The 24,840-nt window shown below is 51.3% G+C and overlaps 1 protein-coding gene across 8 annotated transcripts; it reads left to right on the top strand.

Annotated features, from left to right (window-relative positions):
• Positions 1–127: 127 nt before the first annotated feature.
• Positions 128–24,840, top strand: Siglec1 (sialic acid binding Ig like lectin 1). 8 transcript variants are annotated; one of them, XM_015482502.2, is made up of 22 exons: positions 132–315; positions 5,521–5,595; positions 5,960–6,319; positions 6,637–6,933; positions 8,207–8,473; positions 8,828–9,082; positions 12,744–13,043; positions 13,662–13,919; positions 14,954–15,289; positions 15,804–16,061; positions 16,262–16,564; positions 18,095–18,355; positions 18,483–18,794; positions 19,237–19,488; positions 19,794–20,063; positions 20,153–20,404; positions 20,718–21,020; positions 21,574–21,834; positions 22,602–22,904; positions 23,175–23,277; positions 23,655–23,727; positions 24,380–24,840. In XM_015482502.2, exons 2-22 carry the CDS (start codon positions 5,547–5,549, stop codon positions 24,485–24,487), a joined length of 5,181 nt encoding a protein of 1,726 aa, XP_015337988.1. In that variant the 5' UTR covers positions 132–315; positions 5,521–5,546; the 3' UTR covers positions 24,488–24,840. The 8 variants fall into 8 exon arrangements, 5 of the variants coding, with proteins under 5 accessions (XP_048667206.1, XP_015337988.1, XP_015338003.1 ...); XM_015482517.2 differs by having other exon boundaries at positions 24,316–24,840; XM_015482509.2 differs by having other exon boundaries at positions 133–315; positions 24,297–24,840.

Below are 24,840 nucleotides of genomic sequence, written 5' to 3'. Positions count from 1 at the left end.
TTTTTTACTTTGCCTGGGAGGAGTCACCGTGTGGCCCACAGTCCCCACTTCTGCTTGCTTATGTTTCTAGGTCCTGGGCCTAGGTCTTTCCTGTCCTGGTATTGTGCAAGGCCTGCAGCTGCCTCCCTGGCCAAACTCTGGGCTGGGGCGAAGAGCTGAGGCTTTGAGAAAGAGGAAGCAGCACCAGAGACTGGATCTTCCTCTCTTGGGGTGGCAGAACCCAGGGGAACCAGCTGCACCAAGAGCTCCTGGCTTTTCTTCCGTTTCTTCTTGGCAGGTCTGCTAGCCCCGCAGCCACTTCCTCCTGTGGAGCAGGTACTCTCCAACCCTGGGCCTGGAGGGCAGGGTGAGGGGAAGAGCGGAAGGTGGGGAGTAGGGAGAGGCTGAGACTTGCTGGGGGTCATCTGAGTGTGAGAGCTAGATCCCCAAACAGCCCAAACCCAAGACACCAACCAGAGCTGTAATCAGAGCCTAAATTCCTCTACCACCCTAAATCTTCCCCAGTGCAGAGCACAGTCCCAATCGTAACCCTACCCTGTGTGGGCCCCAGTTCCTGTTCCAACCTGATCTCACTTGCGTGGTCACCCCAACCATCATAATCCCAGCCCCAACCCCGTCACCCTCATCCTAACCCAGTTCTGCCTTATCCTAACCTCACCTGCACCTCACCTGTCACCCTTGACCCAGACACCTTTCTCACTTCCATGGCAAACCCAATCCCAGCCCAGATTCCATTCCAAATCCCAACCATCACCCCCCATCTCAGTCCAAGCTCAGCCCAGCCTTAATCTCCTCTGTTCTCCCACTCCATCCATCCATCACTTTATCTGCCTGTGAGAGGGACCCTCAGTACTGTCTGTCGCAGCTCAGGGAGGGGTGGCTCCAGCTGGGGGCATTTAGAGCCAGTTTAAGGAATGAAACGTGACATTTCTAATGTTGCCGTCAAAAGCCCCTCTATATTATACATGAATTCTGTGGCTTGCAGAATTAATGTTGGACCTGTGTTTGGGGCTTTCCTTTATTTTGAAAATAAGCTATTCCTGGAACTGCCCGCCTGTACCCTGACTTCCTTTATTAAGCCAGGGCCCTCCAGCTGGCCTTATCACCCTGTGTCCCTCCTTTTACAGCTCAAGAGGGAAGTTGGGGAGAAGCCCTGGTGTCAGGAAAGAGAAACCGAATCCTGCCTCTAGCAAAACTTCCTGGCCCTTTCTTCCTGGTCAGACTTGGCCTCTGGGATCAGAGGTCAGGGCTTTGGGGTCCCAGTCTGCCCTTCCCAAGATGTCCCAAGGCATTTGATCTTATATGCAGCAAACTTGGGTGCCATCCAACCTGCCACATGACAGTTCTGGGGATTTAAAACCCTGCCTTGGGACCACCCAAGACTTGGAGACACAGGATGAAGGCAGTGCTGTCCAAAAGAGTCATTGTCCAAGGGAAGGTTTTCTTCAGAGTGGCAGAGCTCCTTGTCCTCTAGTACATTCATGGCCCCCTGTCCAGGACTGAAAAGGTTCCTCCACCACCAGGGGCACTAGATGCTCACCAGCCCCAACCCAAGCTCAGGGAGTTCCTTCCCCTCCATACCAACCTTTCAAACAGGGATGAGGGTCTCTCTTTCTGGGGTTGTCCCTGCTCTCCCCCCTACCCTGGGACAGTTTTCTGGGTCAAGCCTGGCTTTGGGGATGGACCAGCTGATCTGGTCTTCAATGGGAATGACCCCTTTAGGGCTAAGCTAAGCACTGGTGACATCTGCAGAATGTGATCTAGGTGGGTCTAGAAAGGTCCTCCTACATTCTCCATATGTCCAAACCCACCATTCCTCTGTGAAGTTCAGTGTTATCCATTTTAGGACCCCAAATGGAAAGAACTAGGCAGCTGGGGATGTTACCTGCAGCAAGCCAAGGAATCTGCCCTGATTTCAGCTGACTAGACTCAGCCATCCACCTGCATAAGAATAAGCTGCTTCTCAGCAGTTTGATGAAACATCATTAAATTCATTTTTCCTTTTTATATCATGTGCTGTTTTCCTATGTGGGCAGATGGCCAAGTCCAACCTGCTGGATCCAGGTAGCTTCCTTGGCTCGGCTGCCAGTAACAGGAACAACATGGACAAAGTTTGCTAATGTCCCCTGCTGCAGAGAAATGCCCCGACACTCTGCATAGGTCTGGGCCCCAAGGCCACACATACCCCAGGTTGCTTTTTCAACTTTGGGCCTCAGAGTCCCACTGGGGCCCATCTCCAATACAGGCTGTAGGGTTGTCTTCCCAGAAGGGAAGCAGGCCTAGGAGTGCCAAAAACTGAGGACGAGCTGCTAGGCCAGTGCAAATGACCAGATCTGTCTGCTGGAGCAACCCCAGGAAAGGCCTGGGTCCCTGGGGGAGCAGAGTTCCTGACCTGCCCATGCCCTTTGCTGTGCTCCCTTCCAGGACATCCCTTCTGCCTTCTGCACTGAGCTGAGTACTGCTTGGGCATCCTGATGGCAGCTCAGGTCTGGTCCAGGCCTGGTCCAAGCCTGGGTATCTGCTCAGCCCTCCCCAGGTGTGCCCCTGGACATAGCAGAGTCAGCAGCACACAACCCATGAGGCAGATGGGCTCGGGGGCTGGGAGAGGTCATGAGCTTCCTGTCCCCATGTCCAGCCTCCTCAGGCTCTTCTGTCACTTCGCAGAGTCAGCAGGAACCAGGGAGGATTGCAAAGTTGACAGCAGTGTATATGATAAAATATACATAATATAAAACTTAGTCATCGAGTGTACAATTCAGTGGCATTAAGTACAATGTTGTGTAACTATCACAACTATCTCTTTCTAGAACTTTCTCATCATCCACAAGAGAGACTCATTACCCATTAAATACTAACTACCCATTCCTTCCTCCCCTTACTCTCTGGTAAACTCTATTTCATTTTCTACCTCTAGGAATTTATGTTTTCTAGAAGATTCATGTAAGCAGAACTATATAATATTTGTCCTTTAGTGTCTGGTTGATTTCACGCAACATAACGATTTCAAGTTTCACATGTGTTATAACAAATGTCAGAATTTCATTCCTTCTTACGGTAGATTAATATTTCATTGTATGCACACACCATATTTTGTTTATGCATTCTTCTGTTGATGGGCACTTGGGAAGTTTCCACCTTTCGACTCTTGTACATAATGCCACTATAAACTTTGGTGTACAAGTACTGATTTGAACCTCTGTTTTTAATACTTTTTTGGATACATGCCTAGGAATGGAGTTTCTGGGCCACATCATAACTCCAAACTGTTTTCCATACCATTAAATTCCCATCAAACAATAACGCACAAGGGGCCTGGCCCTTTGGTGCGCCCCTATAATCCCAGCAGCTTGGGAAGCTGAGGCAGGAGGATCGCAAATTCAAAGCCAGCCTCAGCAAATTAGTGAGACACTTAGCAATTCAGGGAGACCCTGTCTCTAAATAAAATATAAAAAGGGCTGGGGATGTGGCTCAGTGGTTAAATACCCCTGGGTTCAATCTCTGGTACCAAAAAAAAAAAGCACGAGCGTACCAACTTCTTCACATCTTCACATACTCATCAACATTTTTCATTTTCTACTTTCTTTCTTTGTTCATTGATAGCCATTCTAAATGGATGTGAAGTGATAGCTCATTGTGGTTTTGGTTTGCATTTCTTTAATGGCTAATGATGAACATTTTTCCCTGTGTTTATTGACTGTGTGCTTATTTTCATTAGAGAAATGTCTATTCAAGTCATTTGTCTATTTTCTGAGGTAGTTTTTTTTTCTTTTGGGTTGTAAGAATTCCTTATGTAGTCTGGATATTAATCCCTGAAATGATTTGCAAATATTTTCTCCCAATCTTTTTTTTTTTTGTTTTTACTCTATGGATATGCCTTTTGATACACAGAATTTTTTCTTTTTCTTTATTTTTTTCTTCTTTTTGTCTTTTTTGAGACAGAATCTTGCTATGTTGTCTAGGTTGAGCTCAAACTCCTCAGCTCAAGTGATCTTCCTGCCTCAGCCTCCCAGGTATCGGGGACAATAGCCACGATGCCCACCTCAAAATTTTTTCATTTTGATAAGGGTCAAGTTGTCCATTTTTTTCTTTCTTCCTCTCTCTCTCTCTCTCTCTCTTCTTCCTCCTTCCCTTTCTTCCTTTCTCTCTTTTTCTTTTGAGATGGAGGTCTTGCTATGTTGCCCTGGCTGGCCTTGAACTCATGATCCTCTTGCCTCAGCCTCCAGAGGAACTTGGGATTAAAGGCACATACCATTATACCAGTTTCTGTTTCACTTTCCTGTGTTTTTCTGACATGCTCAAGGAAGCATTGCCTGATCTAAAGCCATGAAGATTTTCACCCATGTTATCCTCTAAGAGTTTTAGAGCTTCAGTAATTTCTGCTCTCTCTCCCCTTTGGATTTAACATCCATTGTACTCCATGGCGTTCCTTCCCCACCGGAGGCACTCCATGGCATGGGGTGCCTTCTTGTGCACAGTATACAGTAGGCATTTAACTCATACTTACGGGATATGTTGTAGGCCTTTGTACAACCTGTCACACCTAGACTTGCTCTGTCACCTCCCTGCCTCTACTCTGACCCACAGCCCTCTCTCACCAACTGAGGGGGACCCTGGTGTGCCTGGGGAGCTCTGTACTGCTGGGGCTCATATAGCCTCAGTCCTAGGCTTTCCAAAATGGAGGCCACCAAGAACAAGGCAAACACAGAGAGAGCGCTGGGGAGACTCCAAAGGAGAAGTTCCAGTGTAAAGTCCCACGTGCGCTGCACCTTGAAGGCAGAATAAGGTTTCAGCAGGCAAAGACCATTTATGGTAGAGACAGAGCTGGGTAGCTAGGGAGTGCTGAGCAGAAAGACTGGCCCCACAGTGGGTTGGTGGGGACAGGGAATGGGATGGAGCAGGGAGCAAGAAAGGGGTCCTTTCACATTTCACTGACAGTTGGGAGCCATAGAAGGGTTTTGAACAGAGGAGTGATTCTTAAAGGCAGCATTTAGGCTAAATTTAATCAAACCCCATTATGGCCTGTAGCTGGTAAGGCTGGTGACAGGGAGAAAACTCTCAAGTGGAAAAAACAAAAAAACAAAAAAACAAAACAAAACAAAACAAAAAAAACCCACTGTCATTCTCACTGGGTGCCCTGGACCTCTCTGGGCTCCAGTTCCTGTTAATTTGGGTAGCAGGGATGGGGCAGGGGAGTAGGGGAGGAGGGAGAAACAGCTGCTCAGTTGCCAGTGACTGCCTTGGTTCTTGAGGGGCGGGGAAAAGCAGAACTTGAGTTTGGGCCAAGGGGAGCAGAAAGTTTTCTTGGACACGCCACCCAGTGAGGGCATTTCTGTGCAGAGCCTGGACAGGAAACATGGGCTCCTGGCTCCCTGCTGGCGGCCACCCTAGACATCCTTAGGAACACGGTCCTCTCCTAGGTTGGCCAGAACAGCGGGTGGAGACACAGGGCTGGACCCTCAGTGCCTGGGGTAGCCCTAGGAGGCTCCTGCACGCTCAGCCACTCTGTGTACCACCTCTTAGGACTGGAACCCACCTGAGGACCTGCTATGGGCTTCCTGTTCTGGCTGCTCCTTCTGGCCTCATTCTTCCCACCAGGTAAACTTGTGTCACAGGACCCAGCCTCAGAAGATCCAGCTTTCTGCAGACTGGATATGCCTTGGTCAGGTTTGGCTGCTGTGGTCAAGGGGGGGTCAGAGGCAGACAGTGGCAGGATGCTGAGCAGGAGGCCAAGTTTCCTCTTGAAGCCACCCTGCCAGGCCTCTGAGTAGCCCCCAAGGGACATCCATACCGTACCCCTAGGACATCGAGCTAGCCTGAGCTAGGGGTGCGCTGTGAGGGTAGGGCAGGGCATGGTTTTTGGGATTTACCTGAGGCACCTTTTCTGGGGTGAATGGCAGGGTATGTGGTATCCCAAGGCTGTATCATCCTCCTGTATATCTCTCTCCCACCCTCTCACCAGGCCACACCTCATGGGGTGTCTCTAGTCCCAAGACTGTGCAGGGAGTGAAGGGGTCTTGCCTGCTCATCCCCTGCATCTTCAGCTTCCCTGACAATGTGGAAGTGCCCGATGGCATCACAGCCATCTGGTACTATGAATACTCGGGCCAGCGGCAGGTGGTGACCCACTCTGAGAATCCCACACTGGTGGAGGCACGGTTCCGCGGCCGCGCCCAGCTGCTGGGGAATATGCAACACAAAGTCTGCAACCTTTTGCTGAAGGACCTGCGGCCTGAGGACTCAGGCACCTACAACTTCCGCTTTGAGATCAGTGATACCAACCGCTGGGTTGATGTCAGAGGCACCTCGGTCTCTGTGACAGGTGAGGAATGGGGAGTCTCGCTACTACCTGGAAAGAACTTCCAAGCTGCTTCTAGACCCACTGGCTCATAGCATCAGACTTTGTCCTAAACCTCACCCTGGTCCCTTCTCAACCTCAATTCCAGCCCCCCGCCACCCTCCCCCACTCTGAGCCCCAGCAAACCTGTGCATTCACCAAAGTGGGGCTGGAGGTTGAAAGTAGCCTCGCTTTGCCATTAAGTCCCCTGATCAGGTCTCCCCTTTCAGCTGGGGCTTCCAGGGCAAGAGGTCTCAGGTGTGGCAAAGGGGAGTCCTGAGCACACCTGTCTTTGTCCTCAGAGAAGCCCAGTGAGCCCATCATTGCCTCCCCCATGGAGCTGCGAGAGGGCATGGAAGTGAACTTCAACTGCTCCACACCCTACTCGTGCCTGGAGAAGCCAGTCAGCCTGACATGGCAGGGCCAGGACCCCACTCGCTCTGTCACCTCCAGCTTCCAGAAGCTTGAGCCCACTGGCGTCAGCCACCTGGAGACCCTTCACACGGTCCTGTCATGGCAGGACCATGACCGGACACTGCTCTGCGAGGTCTCAGTGTCCAGTTTCAGGAGTCAGCGCAAGATTCACCTCCAAGTCCAGTGTGAGTGTGCGAGGGGTCCTGCCCTCATTACTGAGCACCGAGTCCGTGGCTCCCCAATGGAGAGAGGGGAACAGAGACTATGTCCCTGAGGCAAAACCAGGCATACAGTCAGGGCAGTGCCGATGAAGAGGGAGTGTTATGCTCTAGGAGCCAAGTTGAATGGCTCTGTTCCAACTCTGTTGGCTTCAAAGGGTCAATCCTCAAGGCCAGAGAAGGAGAGACACAAAGGTCAAGGAATAGGTAAGCCTCCAAGTAGCTTTGGGGGTTGGTGACAAGTGCCCTCTCCCTAGGTTGGTGACAAGTGCCCTCTCTGGAGGAGCTGGTGAGATGGAGTCTTACCCCTTTTCTGCTTTAAGCTGCACATGGTCATAATGAACAGGGTATCACTGGGGCCTGGCCGAGTCAATGGGGAGAAAGCCCATTGGTTATGGGTTTCCATTGGTTATGCTTCATCCCATCTCAATAAAATGGGGCAGCTGTTCTAGAACAATTACTATCTACAGGCACCAGTCTGCTGGCCTCCATCCACTAGATGAATAAACACTGGGCTAGCCACTTGTTTCCCATCTGTTTTCTCATCTGCTTAGTAGAGCTAATGATTCCTCATTCCTATCTCAGAATTGAATGGAAATAAGGGGCTGGGGGTGTGGCTCTGTGGTAGAGCACTTGCTTAGCACGATTGAGGCCCTAGGTTCGATTCTCAGCACCACATATAAATAAAATAAATAAATAAATAAAGGTACAATACCTTTGTGTCCAACTACAACTAAAATTTTTTTTTTTTAAATGAAAGGAATTGACACAGGTAAGGTAGTTAGAAGAGTGCTGGACACTTGGAAATATTAGCTTTTATTAGCATGTTTATGTAGAAAGAGGCCTTGGAACAAGATTTAAAGAAATGTAGTTTCTTAGTATTGCCAGTTCCTTCCTTACAAACCCTTTGGCCCCTGCCATTAAGTGGCTGGTCCCTCACCAACAACCACCACAGGCCACTAAAGCAAGCAAAGTGGTGCCCGTGACCTTGTTCATGCAACTCACCCCCTGAAGCAGAAAACCACAGAAGGCTGCACAAGCTGGACGCCAGGCCAAGCATCGCATTATCAGAGCCTCAGTGGAAAAGGAAGGGGGCAGGAACGTGTCTGGGGTAGAGGAGGACAGGACGGAGGAACTCTTGGGACTGATGTTTGCTCTGAGTGCAAAGAGCAGAGTTTTGAAAGGAAACGAGAGGTGTGCTACCCCCTCCCTTACCCCACACCTGCATCATGACTTGCAGATGCCCCTAAAGGCGTGGAGGTCCTCCTCAGCCCCGAGGGGCGGAACATCCTTCCAGGTGATCTGGTCACATTCACCTGCCAAGTGAACAGCAGCTACCCTGGGATCAGTTCCGTGCAGTGGTTCAAGGATGGGGAGCTCCTGAAAGCCACCGGTCGTGTGCTACAGTTGTCCCAGGCAGCCTGGAGCGACGCGGGAGTCTACACCTGCCAAGCTGAGAATAGCGTTGGTTCTTCAGTCTCACCCCCAGTCAGCCTGCATGTGTTCAGTGAGTCCTGGGTGAGGCTGGATCTAGCCAGAGGGTGGGGTGGGGTCCAGGCCATGGGACTGAGGAGAGCCGAGCCAGGGCAGAGCCAGAGGCTGGCATAGCTCTGTGCCTCTGGGATGCAGGTGTGGATCCCAGGTCTGCCTCACTGGGGGACACATGACAGAGTGGGATGTCCAGAGGACCTCCGTCAATAAGACAGAGATGCAGGGCAATTCCAAGAGCTTCCCTACATGGGGAGGGGTGCAGTAGAATTGAATAGAGATTGAAGCTGATTGGCTGCCATTTGGAACTCTGAGGGGTTGGGGCTCAAGTTGTCTGGGAGTCCCTCTAGTGTGCCCTATGCTTCCCTCATAGTGGCCGAGGTCAAGGTGAACCCAGCAGGCCCCATCCTGGAGAATCAGACTGTGACACTGTCCTGCGGCACTCCTAAAGAGGCGCCCAGTGAGCTCCGCTACAGCTGGTACAAGAACAATGTCCTGTTGGAGGAAGCGCACACCCCCATCCTTCAGCTGCCCTCAGCCACCAGGGCCGACACTGGCTTCTACTTCTGCGAGGTGCAGAACCCCCAGGGCAGCGAGCGCTCTGGCCCTGTCAGTGTGGTGGTCAAACGTAAGTGGCCAGGGTGGGGTGGCACTGGTACTGCCAGAGCAGAGCCTGAGGGTGGAGCCCCTGGGGGAGGCTTGGGGTTGCTGGCATGGGGCTGTGAGGCCACAGCTCACATCCCAGTTCTGCACACCTTGACTTTGGAAAGGCTTGGACCTCTCTGGGCCTCAGTTTCCTCCTACTTTTAAAAAGTCTTATTTGGAAATAAGTTCAAATTTATGAAGAGTAGCAAAAATGGTAGAAAGAATTATATATCTTTAACTTAGCGTCCCCACTTACTAACATTTTAGATGTTACTTTATCTTTTCTCTCTCTCTATGTGCATGCGCACACACACTTACACATATGTTCATATGTATACACACATTTACTCTTTATGTAAACACATATGCCCTCCCCATGTACATGCACAGTGCACATATGTGTTATTTATCCACCTTCATACAAGTGCTTCTCAATTTATGATGGGACTACATCTCAAACCTTTTGTCAATTGAAAATATCAAAATCAAGAATCTACTGAACAGTGTAGCTTAGCTTCACCAACCTTCAACCTACATGCTCAAAACAAATTAAACTACAGGTGGGCAAATGCATCTAACACAAAGCCTACTTTATAATATAAAGTGTTGACTAGTTCTTGGGAGTTATGGAATGCTGAATCACCAAAATGCTGGCCATAAGGCATATGGTAGGGTGTCAGTAGCTTCCCCACATGGTCTTGGGACTGACTGGGGGCTGCACTGCCCAACAACACGTGTGAGAAAGAATCATACCACGAAATTGCTAGCCTGGGAATGGATCAAAATTCAAAATTCAAAGCGCAGTTTCTAATGAATGTGTATCATTTTCACACTGTTATAAAGTTGGACTAATTGTAAATTGAGGATCATCTTGATTCACATCGTTACAGTTGCAGACATGATGTCTCTTTACCCCTAACTTCCTCAAGTGAGTATTTCCTAAGATCAATCCCTTACATAGCCCCAGTAAAAAGATCACACTCAGGATGTGTGACATTGATCCAAGATGATTATTTAACCTATAGTCCATATCCAAATTTTAGCAATTGACTCCACAATGTCTTTTAGAACAAAATTTTTTTGGGGAGGGTGGGTTCTGGGGATTGAACTCAGAGGCACTTAACCACTGAGCCACATCCTCAGCCCTATTTTGTATTTTATTTAGAGACGGGTCTCACTGAGTTGCTTAGCACCTCACTGTTGCTGAGGCTGGCTTTTTTTCTTTTTGTTTGTTTGTTTAAGTTTTTTTAGTTGTAGATGGACCATGACTTTATTTTATTTATTTATTTTTATGTGGATCGAACCCAGTGCCCCACATGTGCCAGGTAAGTGCTCTACCATTGAGCTACAACCCCAGCCCTGGCTTTGTTTTTATTTTTAATTTTTATTTATTTGTTCTTGTTAGTTATACATGACAGCAGAATGTATTTTGACATATCATACATCCATGGAGTATAATTTCCCATTCTTTTTTAAAAATTTTATTTACTTATTCATTTTATAGTAGAATGCATTTTGACATACTGTACACATATGGAGCACAACTTTTCATTCCTCTGGTGGTACGTGGTGTAATCATACATGTATTTTGGGTAATAATGTCACTACAGTAGTGTAATCATACATGTAAATAGGGTAATAATGTCTCTCATTCTCACTCCCCTCTACCCAAACCAAAGTTCCTTCATTCTTCCCTATCCCCCCACCTCACTATGGATCAGCATCTGCTTATCAGAGAAAACATTTGGCTTTTGTTTTTTTGGAATTGGCTTTTTTCATTTAGCATGATATTCTCTAGTTTCATTCATTTACCTGCAAATGCCATAATTTCATTCTTCTTTGAGGCTGAGTAATGTTTTATTGTGTAACTTTACCACATTTTCTTCATCCATTCATCTGTTGAAGGGCATTTAGATTGGTTCCATAGTTTAGCTATTGTGAATTGAGGTGCTATAAACAATGATGTGGCTATGTCGCTGTAGTAGGCTGATTTTAAGTCCTTTAGGTATAACCTGAGGAGTGGGATAGCTGGGTCAAATGGTGGTTCCATTTCAGTTCTTCTGAGGAATCTCCATTATGCTTTCTATATTGGTTGTACCACTTTGCAGTCCCACCAGCAATGTATGAGTGTGCCTTTTCCCCACATCCTTGCCAACATTTATTATTGCTTGTATTCTTGATAACTGCCATTCTGGCTGGAGTGAGATGAAATTTCAGTGTAGTTTTGATTTGCATTTCTCTAATTGCTAGAGATGATGAACATTTTTTCATGTTTGCTGATTGATTGTATTTCTTCTTCTGTGAAGTGTCAGTTCAGTTCAGTTCCTTAGCCCATTTATTGATTGGGTTATTTGTTTTGTTTTGGTGTTAAGTTTTTTGAGTTCTTTACGTATCCTGGAGATTAGTACTTTATCTGATGTGTGTGTGGTAAAGATTTTTTCCCATTCTGTAGGCTCTCTCATCATGTTAGTGATTGTTTCCTTTGCTGAGAAGAAGCTTTTTAGTTTGAATCCATCCCATTTATTGATTCTTGATTTTACTTTTTGCACTTTAGGAGTCTTGTTCAGGAAGTCAGGTCCTAAGCCAACATGATGAAGATTTGGGCCTACTTTTTCTTCTTATTACGTGTAGGGTCTCTGTTGAAGTGTCTAAGTCTTCGATCCACTTTGAGTTGATTTTGTGCAGGATGAGAGATAGGGGTTTAACTTCATTTTGCTACATATAGATTTCCAGTTTTCCCAGCACCATTTGTTGAATAGGCTGTCTTTTCTCCAATTTATGTTTTTGGCGCCTTTGTCTAGTATGAGATAACCATATTTATGTGGGTTTGTATCTGTGTCTTGTATTTTGTGGTCGACATGTCTAGTTTGGTACTAATGCCATGTTGTTGTTTTGTTATTATTGCTCTGTAGCATAGTTTAAGGTCTGGTATTGCAATGTTTCCTGCTTCAGTCTTCTTGCTAAGGACTCCTGAGGCTGGCTTTGAACTCATGATCCTCCTGCCTCAGCCTCCTGAGCTGCTGAGATTACAGGTGTGCATTATTGTGCTCAGCAGCACATTTTTTTCTGGTCCAAGATCTGGGCACACACATTGCATTTGGTTGTCATACGTATCTCTTTATTCTTCTGTTGTGTCTCTCTGGGACAGTTCCTCAGTCTTTCTTAATTTTTCATGACATTGAAGCTTAAAGAGCATAGGTCAGTTGTTCTGTGCTATCCCTCAATTTGCATTTATGAGACTCAAATAGCCTAAGACTCTGAGCTTGGGCAGGAAGGTTGCAGGTGTGATGCTGTGTCAACCCTGGTGCATCCTATTGGGAGGCATCTGGTGTCAGTTTGTTCCGTGGTGGTAATGTCCCTGTTGATGGCTTGGTTAAGGTGCTGTCCACCATCTGGTCTTTACCATTTTTTTTTCATCTTTAATGTGGGGCCCCATCCCTACTTGTAATTTTGCCATGAGGACCGACTGGGACAACAGAGTGATTTGCCTGGCCCAGGAGCAAAAGTGCATTTGACAGGTGCTCAGGAGCTTCTGGGGTTGCCCTCTGTCCCTGGGCACTATGGGGCAACAGGGTGCAGGGTCATAGGTTATAACAGGGCATCTCCATCTGAGGGTGACCGGTCCTCCTCTGGTCTCCACACAGACCCACCCCTTGCTCCAGACCTGACCGCCTTCCTAGAGACACAGGCCGGGCTCATGGGCATCCTTCACTGCTCCGTGGTCAGTGAGCCTGTGGCCACACTGGTGCTGTCACACGGTGGCCTCATCTTGGCCTCCAGCTCTGAGGAGAGGGATTACAGCCCACGCTTCAGTATCTCCTCTGCTCCTAACTCCCTGCGCCTGGAGATCCGAGACCTGCAACAAGCTGACAGTGGAGAGTATGAGTGCTCAGCCACCAACTCTCTTGGAAATTCGACCTCCACCTTGGACTTCCATGCCAATGGTAACACGGGCACAGATTGCAGGGGAGTGGATAGGGGAAACCCCCCCAAAGGAGGCATGCTCTGACCTCTTCCCTTTAAAAGTCCAGATGACTCAACGGAGAGGCTGAACTAGTTGGTTAGGTCATATTAAAGATCTGAGCTATCTGGTCATTCTAACCTCAGAAGTTCCTAGAAGCCAAGGCAAAAAGGGAAGTGTGGCAATGCACATCATTACTTTTGCAGATTATACTCGGACTCTGAACTTGGAGGGTCCTTTATAGACATTCGTTTATTTTTTATTTGTTAAACTTTTGGGCCAGCCTCTCTGCTAAGAGTCAGATGCAGGAAGTAAGGTCTTCCAACTGCTGCCCTTCCCTTCTGAGGCTATGGAAGATGTAGCTAATCCATCCAGCTAAGCTTTTGACAGGAACCTGGGCTCTGGCTCAGAGACCTTCTCAACTGTGCTGCAGTGGATCTGAATGAGCATCAAGGCCAAATCCTCCTGATCCACCGTAAAGCTCAGAGCTGCCCACAGTCATGTGGGGAGAGGAGAAACCTACAGGGTTTCCTTTGGCAGGTGACATGGAGGGTGGGGACTTCGCAGCCTCTTCAAGCCTCCTTTCTCCCCCTCCTGCCAGCGGCCCGCCTCATCATCAGTCCAGCAGCCAAGGTGGTGGAGGGGCAGGAGGTGACTCTGAGCTGCAGGAGCGGCCTGAGTTCGACTCTGGACACCCGTGTCTCCTGGTACCTCAATGGAGTCCTGTTTCACGAGGGACCCAGCAGCAACTTCCTGCTTCCTGCTGCCTCCAGCAGCAATGCCGGCTCTTACCACTGTCGGGCCCAGGACAGCCACAGCGCCAGCAGCCCCTCCTTGCCAGTCGTCCTCACCGTGCTCTGTGAGCAGCCTTGCCACCAGCCACTGCCTACTGGGGGAGGGTCAGCCCACTGGGACTGCCAGCTGTCCTCACTTCCTGCAGGCTCTCCTGGCCCAGTCCTCCTCTGGGGTCTACATCAGGAGGGTGGTCACAGACCTGGCCACAGTGGCCCTGGCCACCAGGGCTGGGGAAATGAACCAGGGCTTCCTCTGCTCCCTGAGTTCTGCCCTCCAATCCCAGTCCCTCTGCCCCTAAGTCTCAGTGCCACCATGGCCCCATATCCAAACTGCCTGCAGGTGACTCAGGGATGCTGAACTCCTATACATGTGCACATACTCCAGAGGCTGAGCCCTCCCCAGATTCCTGGAGAGTCTAAGTCAGAACCCCTCAGTGCTCCTCAACAGCCCCTCTGCACTCTCCCAAGGGAGCATGCTCCATATTATCCAGAGGGGCTGAGTCATGTGTAGAGCATGCTTAAGTTCCAGAAAGTCTCCCCTGACAGTGTGCACAGGGGCATTGTCTCAGGGCTTGTGGTGAGGGCAGCTGCCTCATCTGGGGTTTTCTGAGTGAGATCATGTGGTGGACTTGACTGCTAGGTGCCTTTTGACCATCTCTCTTGAGAAACCTTTAGAAAGAGGCTTTTGAAGGCATTATTCAGTATCACAGGAGCTGGCTTTGAGGTCAGAGAGACAGGCAGGTAGGGCCCTGGGGCAAGCTCAATGGAACCGAGAGCAAGGCTCCAAGGGACTGCTATGAGGGTGCTGGGCTCAGGAGCAGATGGGATTTCTGTAGAGTGGCCTTTAGCTCATGTGGCATCTTTGCTGCAACTAGCAAATTGCTCTCCTTCTAGGAAGACTCAATGCAGTACCCGGGCACAGGTGAGAGCCAGGAGCATGGGCTGAATCCCACCCACCCTGGTCTGGTTACCCTTGTGCAGTGCACAAACTGCACAGCCGTTTGTGGTCAATCTAGGGACATGCCTTTTTTCAGTGTGTCCTGGGAGCCTAGCCAGCCTGTGGCCCTGGGATGAGTGGCCATGTTCTTCCTCCCCACAGACCCCCCACGCCAGCCCCTGTTCACCGCCCAGCTGGATCTCAATGCTGCCGGAGCTGAGGCTGAACGGCTTGGTGTCCTCCTGTGCCGGGTGGAAAGTGATCCTCCTGCTCAGCTAAGGCTGCTCCACAAGGACCATGTTGTGGCTAGTTCTCTGTCACCAGCCAGTGGCTGCAGCACCTGTGGGGGCTGTTCCCAGCGTGCAAAAGTCACCAAAGCCCCCAACTCGCTACGTGTGGAGATTCGCAATCCAGTGGTGGAGGACGAGGGCTTGTACCTGTGTGAGGCCAGCAATGCCCTGGGCAACTCCTCAGCCTCGGCCATCTTCAATGCCCAGGGTGAGTGGGTGCAGGGGACCGGTGGGCTGGGGGCTAGGGGCTGGAGCTCCCGCCTCTGCCTCTCCTGTTCTGGGGAGGGCTGATCAGGCAAAAATACCCCTGTTCAGCAGTGGGAGGCAAAGCTGCTCCCAGTGACAGAGTGGGGTCCCCCTGGGTGACTTTTGACTATCTGTCTTGGGAAACCTCCATACTGAGGGAAGCCAAAGCTTCACATCCTTCCTATGCTCAGTTTTGGTCAGGGACAGGCTTGGAACTGTGAGGCTGATCTCTGAGCAAAGGACAGTAGGGCTGTCTTGTCCTCTTTCTCCTTTACTATGCCCCCTCTCTGGCCTGGGTCTCCATGTCCTCTAGTACCCACTTCTCATGGGCTCTCCCATGAGCTCGTCTGCTGTCTTCCCTACACTGTGGGCAGCCCAAGGGGTCTCCTTCCCTCCCTGCTCCAGGCCCCTGGGTTGGGCAGGGGGTAGTCATAGTGGGGTCTGTCTCTCATGAGCCCATGCTGCCTGCTGTCCAGCCACAGTCCTGGTCATCACACCATCCAACACGCTTTGGGAGGGCTCAGAGGCCAACCTGACTTGCAATGTGAGCCAGGAAGCCACAGGCAGCCCTGCCAACTTCTCCTGGTTCCGGAATGGGGCACTGTGGGCCCAGGGCCCCCTGGAAACTATGAGATTGCTGCCCGTGGCCAGAACCGATGCTGCCCTCTACGCCTGTCGCCTCCTCATGGAGGATGGTGCCCAGCTCTCTGCTCCTGTGATCCTGAGTGTGCTCTGTGAGTTCTGGCCAAGGGCAGCTGGGGATTGGAGGGTGGAGGGGCTCAGGGGCACAAAGGGCTCGGGAGGTAAGAGCCTGGACTGGCCATGGGCTACCTTGGGCTTGGGCTGTGCGTGTGCAGTGAGAAGGGGCCATGGCGTGGCACTTGGAATGTGGTGAGATGGGCTGCAGTATCCTGGGTTCTCCCTGTTCTTGCAGATCCCCCAGACCCACCAAAGCTGTCAGCCCTTCTGGACGTGGGCCAGGGCCACATGGCTCTGTTTGTTTGCACTGTGGACAGTCGTCCCCTGGCTCAGTTAGCCCTATTCCATGAAGAGCGCCTCCTGGCTAGCAGTCTGGGACCCCAGCTCCCATCCCATGGCAGGCTGCAGGCCAAGGCCATGGCCAACTCCCTTCAGCTAGAGATTCGAGAACTGGGTCTTCGAGATTCTGGAAGCTACCGCTGTGAGGCCACAAATATTCTTGGATCAGCCAACACCTCGCTCTTCTTCCAGGCCCGAGGTGAGTGTCAGTGCTCTCATGGTGTGAAAGACACTGAAGCCCAGGGAGGCTACTTAGGTCAGACTTGGGGCTGGGGTGCCATCAATTTTGTGCAGAAATGTGAGTCTTTTAGCATTGGTTAGGGGACAGTTTCCAACCAGTCAGCAGAATGCCTCCTGCTAGATTTTTGTTGTTTGTACAAAGGATTGAACTCAAGGCTGCACCCCCAGTTCTTTTTGAGACAGAATCTTGCTAAGTTGCTGAGGCTGGTGTCAAATTGCAATCCTCCTACCTCAATCCCCTTAATAGCTGGGATTGCGGGTATGTGCCTCCATGCCTGACTTCCACTAGATATTTTCACTTGTAATAACTATAGCAACCACTAGGAGGCAGCAGCAATTACACGAGATGGTTTGCTTGGTTCCAGCACTTTGTGGCATAACTTATTTTATAACACTATAATTCTGTTACATAGTAGGTATTCTCATACAAAACTGAATGTGTATGTATATTATGTATATATGCACATATACATATGTGTATATTCTTTCTTATACATATTCATATTCTTCATTCATATTCATATATACATATTTATATAATATGTATGCATATGCATATATGTATATATTCTCTACAAAAATTATCCCTAAGCAAATAAACAAAAAAGGAAAGATAATGTCTGCAAAGCAAAGGCCAAAGAAAAATAAACTTTTCTTTTCCCACAGTGACAAGCAACAGCAATTTGGGGCTTACTTTGGATTTTGGTTCTGTGTATATTTTCTTACTTATTATACCCATTTCACAGGCAGAGAAATTGAGGGTCAGAGTTTTAGGAGCTTGCTCATGGGCACATGATTCTGCTAACTCTGGATCAACTTGGTTCTGGTCCTGGTATGGCCTGTGCTCTCAGTTACCATCTCAGCTGTGCCTCCTCCCCACCTCCACCCTGGTCTCCTGCTCCAGAGCCAGGGGGTGGTATCAAGAAGCTGACCTTTGCTCACTGCCCAATACCTGGACTCTTTTTCCTGGAGCCTGAGTGCAGGACTGGGCTGGAGAGGGCTAGAAAGTACTCGAGGTAACACAGCTGCCAACCTCCCTTCAAGTCCTGGGCCACCCACATAGTCCCATTCACAGTCAACCAATAGCCCTCACCATGACCTAACCCCCTCCTATTTCAGTGCTTCATGGGTCAATCCAACATTTGTCAAGAGCTAACACATGCAGGTGCTATACCTGGTGATGGGGCTACAGGTCACACAAGCCTGGTTCCCATAAAGCCTACCCACTGGTAGGCAAGATTGATTGACAGAGCAAAACCATAACTCCAGGTGGTGGGTGGTGAAAAACCAGGGTGGAGTCTATGCAGGCAAGTTGGGCAGGAAAGGCAGAGATGGAGCTAAAAGTGGATCCTGGGAAATGCTCTGGAGGAAAGCTGTGGCTCCTGGATATAGGGGCGGGGTTTTGCAGTCCTGGGCAGAGACACGTACAGTCCCAGACTGCAGGAGGGATGTTGGCAAGCCCCCACCTGCCCTTGGTTTCTCTTTGCAGGAGCCTGGGTCCAGGTCTCACCATCACCTGAGCTCCAGGAGGGCCAGGCTGTGGTCCTGAGCTGCCAGGTGCCCACGGGGGTCCCTGAAGGGACCTTATACCACTGGTATCGAGATGGCCAGCTCCTCCCGGAGTCGAACTCTGCCACACTCCGTTTTGCAGCCATAACTCTGAAGCAAGCTGGGGCCTACCATTGCCAAGCTCAGGCCCCAGGCTCAGCAACCACCAGCCTGGCCGCTCCAGTCAGCCTCCATGTGTCCTGTAAGAGTGTTTTCCCATTCACATGTGGGGGAGAGGATGTATTTCCTGGTCCTGGACTCTGCCACCATGACAGAGCCCTGGATGAGGGACCCTGGGCCACACCCTGACCATTCCCCACCTGGTGTAGACACTCCACGCCAAGCCACACTTACCACCCTGATGGACACAGGCCCAGGGCGACTGGGTCTCCTCCTGTGCCGTGTGGACAGTGACCCTCCAGCACAGCTTCGGCTGCTTCATGGGGACCGCCTTGTGGCCTCCACCCTACAAGGTGTGACAGAACCTGCAAGCAACTCTCGTCGGCTGCAGGTAGCTGTGGCCCCCAATACACTGCGCCTGGAGATTCACAACGCAGTGCTGGAGGATGAGGGTGTCTACACCTGTGAGGCCACCAACACTCTAGGCCGGGCCTCTGCCTCAGCCAACTTCGATGCCCAGGGTCAGTGTGTGTGTGTATGTGTGTGTGTGTGTGTGTGTGTGTGTGCGCGCGCGCGCGCACATGTGTCTCATAGAAGAGGGGAGAGAAGGTGGGAGAGGACCCTAGAAGCCTGGGAGCATAAGGACAGTCTCCATTCCCATGCTACCTTAGCCCAGTGGTCTTCAGGCTTAGGTTTCCCAGAAGAGCCTTTTTAAAACAGAATTTTTCTTGGATGTCCCAGTAGATAAAACTAATCAGGGGAAACCACCATAGTGTAGGGTTCATGGTGTTCACCCCATTTGCCTTCCACCAGGGGCAGGGAGGGGCTTGGAACCTTCTAGGACTCTGCAGAGTTCCATTTGGGACCATCCAAGAAACAGTGAGCCATTTCCTAAGCTCAGCCTCAAGACCTGCACAGCCTCAAGATGCTCACTGGTGTCCTCTGCCCTCCCTCTCTCCCCAGCTGTGAGTGTGCAGGTGTGGCCCAAGGCCGTGGTGCAGGAGGGGCAGCAGGTGAACCTGACCTGCCTTGTATGGGCCGCCAGCCTGGCCCAGCTCACCTACACGTGGTACCAGGATGGACAGCAGCGCCACGGTGCCCGCTCCATCTCCTTGCCCAATGTCACGGTCACAGATGCTGCCTCCTATCGCTGTGGTGTAGGGCTCCCTGGCCAGCCACCCCACCTCTCCAGAACTGCCACCCTGGACATCCTCTGTGAGTCTGGTTGGGTGCAGGACGGGGTTGAAAGGAACGACAGCAGCTCACAGGAATCAGGGAATGGCCAGAGTGTCACAGGCATTTAGCCCAAGCACTCAGCACCCAGCCAGCTGATGGAGCACTGGACAAGGGGCATTAGAGCTGGGGGCAATAGAGATAGATCTTTTCAGGGCAGAGGAGTAGTGCCCACATTGGATAATTAGAGGGCCCATGGGGTGGGGAGCCAGGGCCCTCCTCAGTCCCTATGCACTGGCCTCTGCAAGACTTTCATCTAAATTTGTATGCCCTCCGGGTCTCCACAGATGCGCCCCGCAGCCTGCGTCTGACCTACCTCCTAGAGAGCCGCGCTGGGCAGCTGGCTCTGATACTGTGCACTGTGGACAGCCGCCCACCTGCCCAAATGATCCTCAGCCACGCTGGTCGCCTCCTGGCCTCTTCAACTGCTACCTCTGTCCCAAACACCTTGCGCCTGGAACTACAGGAGCCACAGCTGAGTGATGAGGGGCTCTACAGCTGCTCTGCCCACAGCCCCCTCGGCCAGGCCAACACATCCCTGGAGCTGCGGCTAGAGGGTGGGTGGGGGCCAGGTGGGGGGCCACAGGGGTGGGAATCAGCTGTGGTGTCTGGCTGGCCCCAACAGACCCTGACCTTCTTGTCTCAGGTGTACGGGTGACACTCACTCCCTCGGCTACTGTATCTGAGGGGGACCCTATCACAGTGACATGTGAGGACACCGCAGCCCGCCCACCCAGCCTCTATACCTGGTACCACAATGGCCGTTGGCTGCAGGAGGGGCCAGGCACCTCACTTGAGTTCCCGGTGGCCACAAGGGCTCACGCAGGTGCCTACTCCTGCCAGGTGCAGGATGCCCAGGGCACACGCAGCTCCCGGCCTGCAGCCTTGAAAGTCCTCTGTGAGTGAGGGAGGCTGGTTGGGGCTGCTTGGGATGAGGGTGGTGGGAGGTTCTTCTGGGCTCAGTGAGGGAGGGCACGGGACTGCAATGGGCTCAGGAATGGGCATTTGGAGAAACAAGGACATAGGTTATGAGAAAAGACATCCTATGGCCTTACAAACCCTGCCTGGAGGACTCTGCCTACAGGACTCCTGAGATGTTTCTTCTAGAAAGTGACCATTTGTCCAGAGACTTTGGCCTCAACAGCATCAGGCAAGTGGTCAATGGGCAGTGCATAGGCAACACTCCCATCTGTGCCCTGCCCCACCCCTAGATGCCCCTCGAGATGCCGTCCTGTCCTCCTTCCGTGACTCGAGGGCCAGACCCATGACCGTGATGCAGTGCACTGTGGACAGCGAACCTCCTGCCGAGCTGACCCTGTCCCACAATGGCAAGGTGTTAGCTACCAGCAATCGGCTCCATGACTCAGCACCGAGGCAGGGCCATGTGCAGGTGGCCCGCAATGTGCTACGGCTGCAGGTGCAAGATGTGCATGCAGGTGATGACGACACCTATGTTTGCACAGCCCGCAACTTGCTGGGCTCCGTCAGCACTAGTGCGAAGCTGCAGGCAGAAGGTGAGTGAAAAAGGAGAGGCAAGAAGGGAGCTTGGGTTTGGGGTTCAGACACTGAGGCCAGAGTCCATGTGAGGGGCTGGGATTTCCACTAGAGGGGACTGTCTGTTCTGAAGGTGTATGAGAGAGCCCTGTCCTGAGAAGTCTATTCTGATGGAGAAGGTTGCCCATTCTGGTGGTGAAGAGCAAGGGGGAGGTGTTGTGATGCCCAAGGGAAGTGGCGATGGAGAGGAGATAACCCCACCCTCATAGAACCCAATCTGGGGTGGGGGTCCCAGACCTGCCCTGGAAAAGCCTGGAGCAGGGAGAGAGACAGCCTTACTCTCAGATTGGGGTGGAGATCCTCATCTCTCAGACGGCCTGTCTGTAAGGGAGGCATATTCCTGTCCTGGGAGCTCCAGAGTATGGATGTGGGACAGCCCTCTTCTTGCCCTCAATGTGAAGGGAGAGGCAGTCCCATCTTGCAAGGCACAGATCCCAAGACAGATTGAGACCTCCCTGCAATGCCCAGAGGCAGGTACAACTCACTGACCACCTTCCCATCCTTGGCCTGCAGGCATGCGTGTGGTAGCTGAGCCAGGCTTGGATGTGCCTGAGGGTGCAGCACTGAACTTGAGCTGCCACCTCCCTGGCGGCCCTGGGCTTGTGAGCAACGCCACCTTCACATGGTTCTGGAATGGCCGACCACTACACACGGAGCCTGTGTCCACTCTCACTTTCACGCACGTGGCCCGTGCCCAGGCTGGGCTGTACCACTGCTTGGCCGACCTCCCCTCTGGGGCCACCACCTCTGCTCCAGTCATGCTCCATGTGCTCTGTAAGTGTGAACCCTCTTCCACCAGCCTTGGTCTCCCCACATCCTCCATGACCCTCAGGTCTTCCTCCTCTGCTGTCTGCCAAGAGTAAAGGCTTTACAGGAATGGAATCCTGGGTTCTGCTGTCAACTGGTTGTATGCTCTTGTGCATCTGTCATGGTTTCCTCTTTTGTAAAATGGGGAATACATCTTCTTGGGAGAAATACAGGAGATAAAGCATTCTGAGTGCCTGGCATACAGGAGGCCTTTGTCAGCCTTGGTCTTCTGCTCCAGTCTTCCCTAGCACCCATGCTGCAGCAGTCAGCTATCGCTATGTAACCAGTTACCTCTGCAGCAGTCAGCTATTATTATGTAACAAGCTACCCCAAACTCACAATTCTATGGGTCAAAAATTTGGGCTAGGCTCAGTTGGGATCTCACTGCACGTGGCTGCCATTGTTTAGTGGCTCCACTGAGGCTGGATTGTCCAAGATGGTCTCATTGTTATGGCTGTGATTGGGCTACATGTGTTCAGCAGGCTGGCCTGGGCTTCCCACATGGTTGCATTTCAGGAAGCAGAGTGGAAGTTTCAAGACTTCTTGAGGTCTATCTCTGAAGTCCCTCAATGTCATTTTTGCCTTTAATTGGTTGAAGTGAATTACAGAGTCAAAAAGTGAGGAAATAGGCTTTATCCCTTCATGGGAGGGGTACCAGACAAGCTGCATGGGTGCAGGAAGGGTGGAATTTGTAGTCATTTCCTACAATCACCATACTCTTTTTCTCCCTACAGACCCTCCCAAGGTGCCCACCATGACAGTCTTTGTGGAGCCTGAGGGTGGCCTCCAGGGTATCCTGGACTGCCAAGTGGACAGTGAGCCCTTTGCCAGCCTGACCCTTCACCTTGGCAGCCGACTGGTGGCCTCCAGCAAGTCTCAGGGAGCTCCCACTGAGCCACACATCCATGTCTCGGCCTCCCCCAATGCCCTGAGGGTGGACATCAAGGAGCTGCGGCCCAGTGACCAGGGAGAATACGTGTGCTCTGCCTCCAATGCCTTGGGTTCTGCCTCTGCCTCCACCTACTTTGGGGTCAGAGGTGAGGAGAGGGGGCTCCCAGGCCACTCTGCACAAAGGCACAGATCTCAGGTCCAAAGGTTGTCTTCCCTGAGTCTGTTTGGCTGCCATAAGACTGTCTTTGTAGTCTAAAAGATTGCTTAGAGCGCTCTTGCATCGCGGGGGCCGGGGGTTTGGAAATGAAGGGAAAGTTAGAATAGAAGTCTTCATCTTGGGTGGGCCAAGGTGTTGGGGAGGGAGCACTGGGGGCCATGAGCCACAGCTGTCCCCTAAGCACTCCTCCATGTTCCAGCCCTGCACCGGCTACATGTGTTCCAGTGGCTCCTGTGGGTCCTGGGGCTGCTATTGGGCTGCCTGTGCCTGCTGTTGGGCCTGGGGGCCTGCTACAACTGGAGGTGGGTCTAGAGCCAGAGGGTGGGCTGCCTTTCTATGCCCTTTTCCTCCAACATTGCCCCATATCCTTTAGGGGAACCTTCCTCTTCCCAAATTCACAAGCCACATACTTCCCAGCCCACCTCTTCCAAACTTGGGAATCCCTTCCAGAGTTGCCTCTCCATCCATCTTTCTGTAGCTTTCTTACTTTTCTTTTCCCTTCCCTGTTTGGGCTACAGAACGGGCCAGGGAGGGAAAAAAAGATAAGGTATCCCATGGTGCACAGGGCTTCCCCTGCTCTGTATAGGGGGCAGTCTTGGGCCAGCATGTGGGTGGGGAGGGAGGTTGAGGGCAGGTGGTAGGGAGCAGGGAGCCTCTCTGACTCCATTCCTGCATGTAGGAGGAGGCGTTTTCATAAACTGAATGTGGGCGAGAATTCTGTGGAGATGGCTCCTCAGAAAGACACTACGCAGGTAATCACTCAGTCAACACAGCCACATGCAGACATGAGGCCTGGCTACCCATAGTGCCTGGCTGGCATCTAGAGGCCACACTCATTGATAAGATGGTGCCTGGGACCAGGGGGTGGAATTTGTGGTCATTTCCTACAATCACAGGGAGTTGGGAAGGGAACTGGCATCACTTGGAAGATTGGGAGAGCAAGATTCTGAGACTGAGAGCAGCCACTGGGTGTTTGCTGGGGGACTGGCTCCCTGATTCTGGTAGATTTTTTGGTCTTAGCATCACCTGCACTTTCAAGATGTTTTGACTTTTATTTTGAGGTCTCTCTTCCCCTTTCCTGAGCCTGCCTGTCACCTAATCAAGGGTGAAAGTCTGTTACCCCTCCACTGGGATGTGCCTCTTCTCCTGATCACCCATCTGGTGTCAGTTTTAGTCATTCAAAACTCCTACCAATTCCCTTGGGACTCTTACCAAGGGCTGGGAGGCTGGGGGCTGGGAGCTGGGGGCTGAGGGCTGGAGGTAGGGGGATGGCCCTCCTGTGCACCCAGAGTCCTGTGACCAGGATTTTCTTTGTGAGAAGCTCATTGATCCTGATGCAGCCACACGTGGAACTTCATCCTGTGCTCTGCCCCTGAGCTGACCAGTGGCATTACCTGCCCTCAGGAAGAGGAGGTTGCTGGCATCTGTGATGACTCTGGAAATGTGAAGGAGGCGGCGTTGGGTCTTACCTACCTCTGTGCAAGCAGTGCAGTGACATCTGACTTTCTATGACTGGCTCCAAGCCTCTCACCCCCAAGAAAAATGGGTGGTAAGAGGAGATGGTGAAACCCAGTCTACCCCGGGAGGGTGTGGCCTCTGCGGGATCCTGAAAAGAACTGAGCTGGTCCTGTTGTCCCCTTCTCTCTCTGTCTCTACCTTTTCTCTGGGTCTCTTCTTGTCTCTCCATTTCTCTTCCAAAGGAGGTACTGTTCCTTCATATCTTTCTTCTCAAAGCCCACCCTGGACTTTTTGGATGGATCAGAATAGTATCTGAGAACTCATAGAGTTGCCAAGAAACTTTGTACCAGGCAGAATACAACTCAAGCTGCTCTTATAAGAGATCAAATACAATGACATCAACATGA

The sequence above is a fragment of the Marmota marmota genome, unplaced genomic scaffold (genome assembly GCF_001458135.2).
Source record: "Marmota marmota marmota unplaced genomic scaffold, marMar, whole genome shotgun sequence".
Taxonomy (NCBI): Eukaryota; Metazoa; Chordata; class Mammalia; order Rodentia; family Sciuridae; genus Marmota; species Marmota marmota.
This window is presented reverse-complemented; position numbering and strand designations above follow the sequence as displayed.

What these genes read in the sequence shown, in the direction of transcription:
- Siglec1 (XM_015482502.2), top strand. Translation starts at nt 5,547, where the DNA reads ATGGGCTTCCTGTTCTGGCTGCTCCTTCTGGCCTCATTCTTCCCACCA. An exon ending in TGTGATCCTGAGTGTGCTCT is followed by an intron (nt 16,062 to 16,261) that starts GTGAGTTCTGGC and finishes CTGTTCTTGCAG; the next exon opens with ATCCCCCAGACCCACCAAAG. An exon ending in TGCCACCCTGGACATCCTCT is followed by an intron (nt 19,489 to 19,793) that starts GTGAGTCTGGTT and finishes GGGTCTCCACAG; the next exon opens with ATGCGCCCCGCAGCCTGCGT.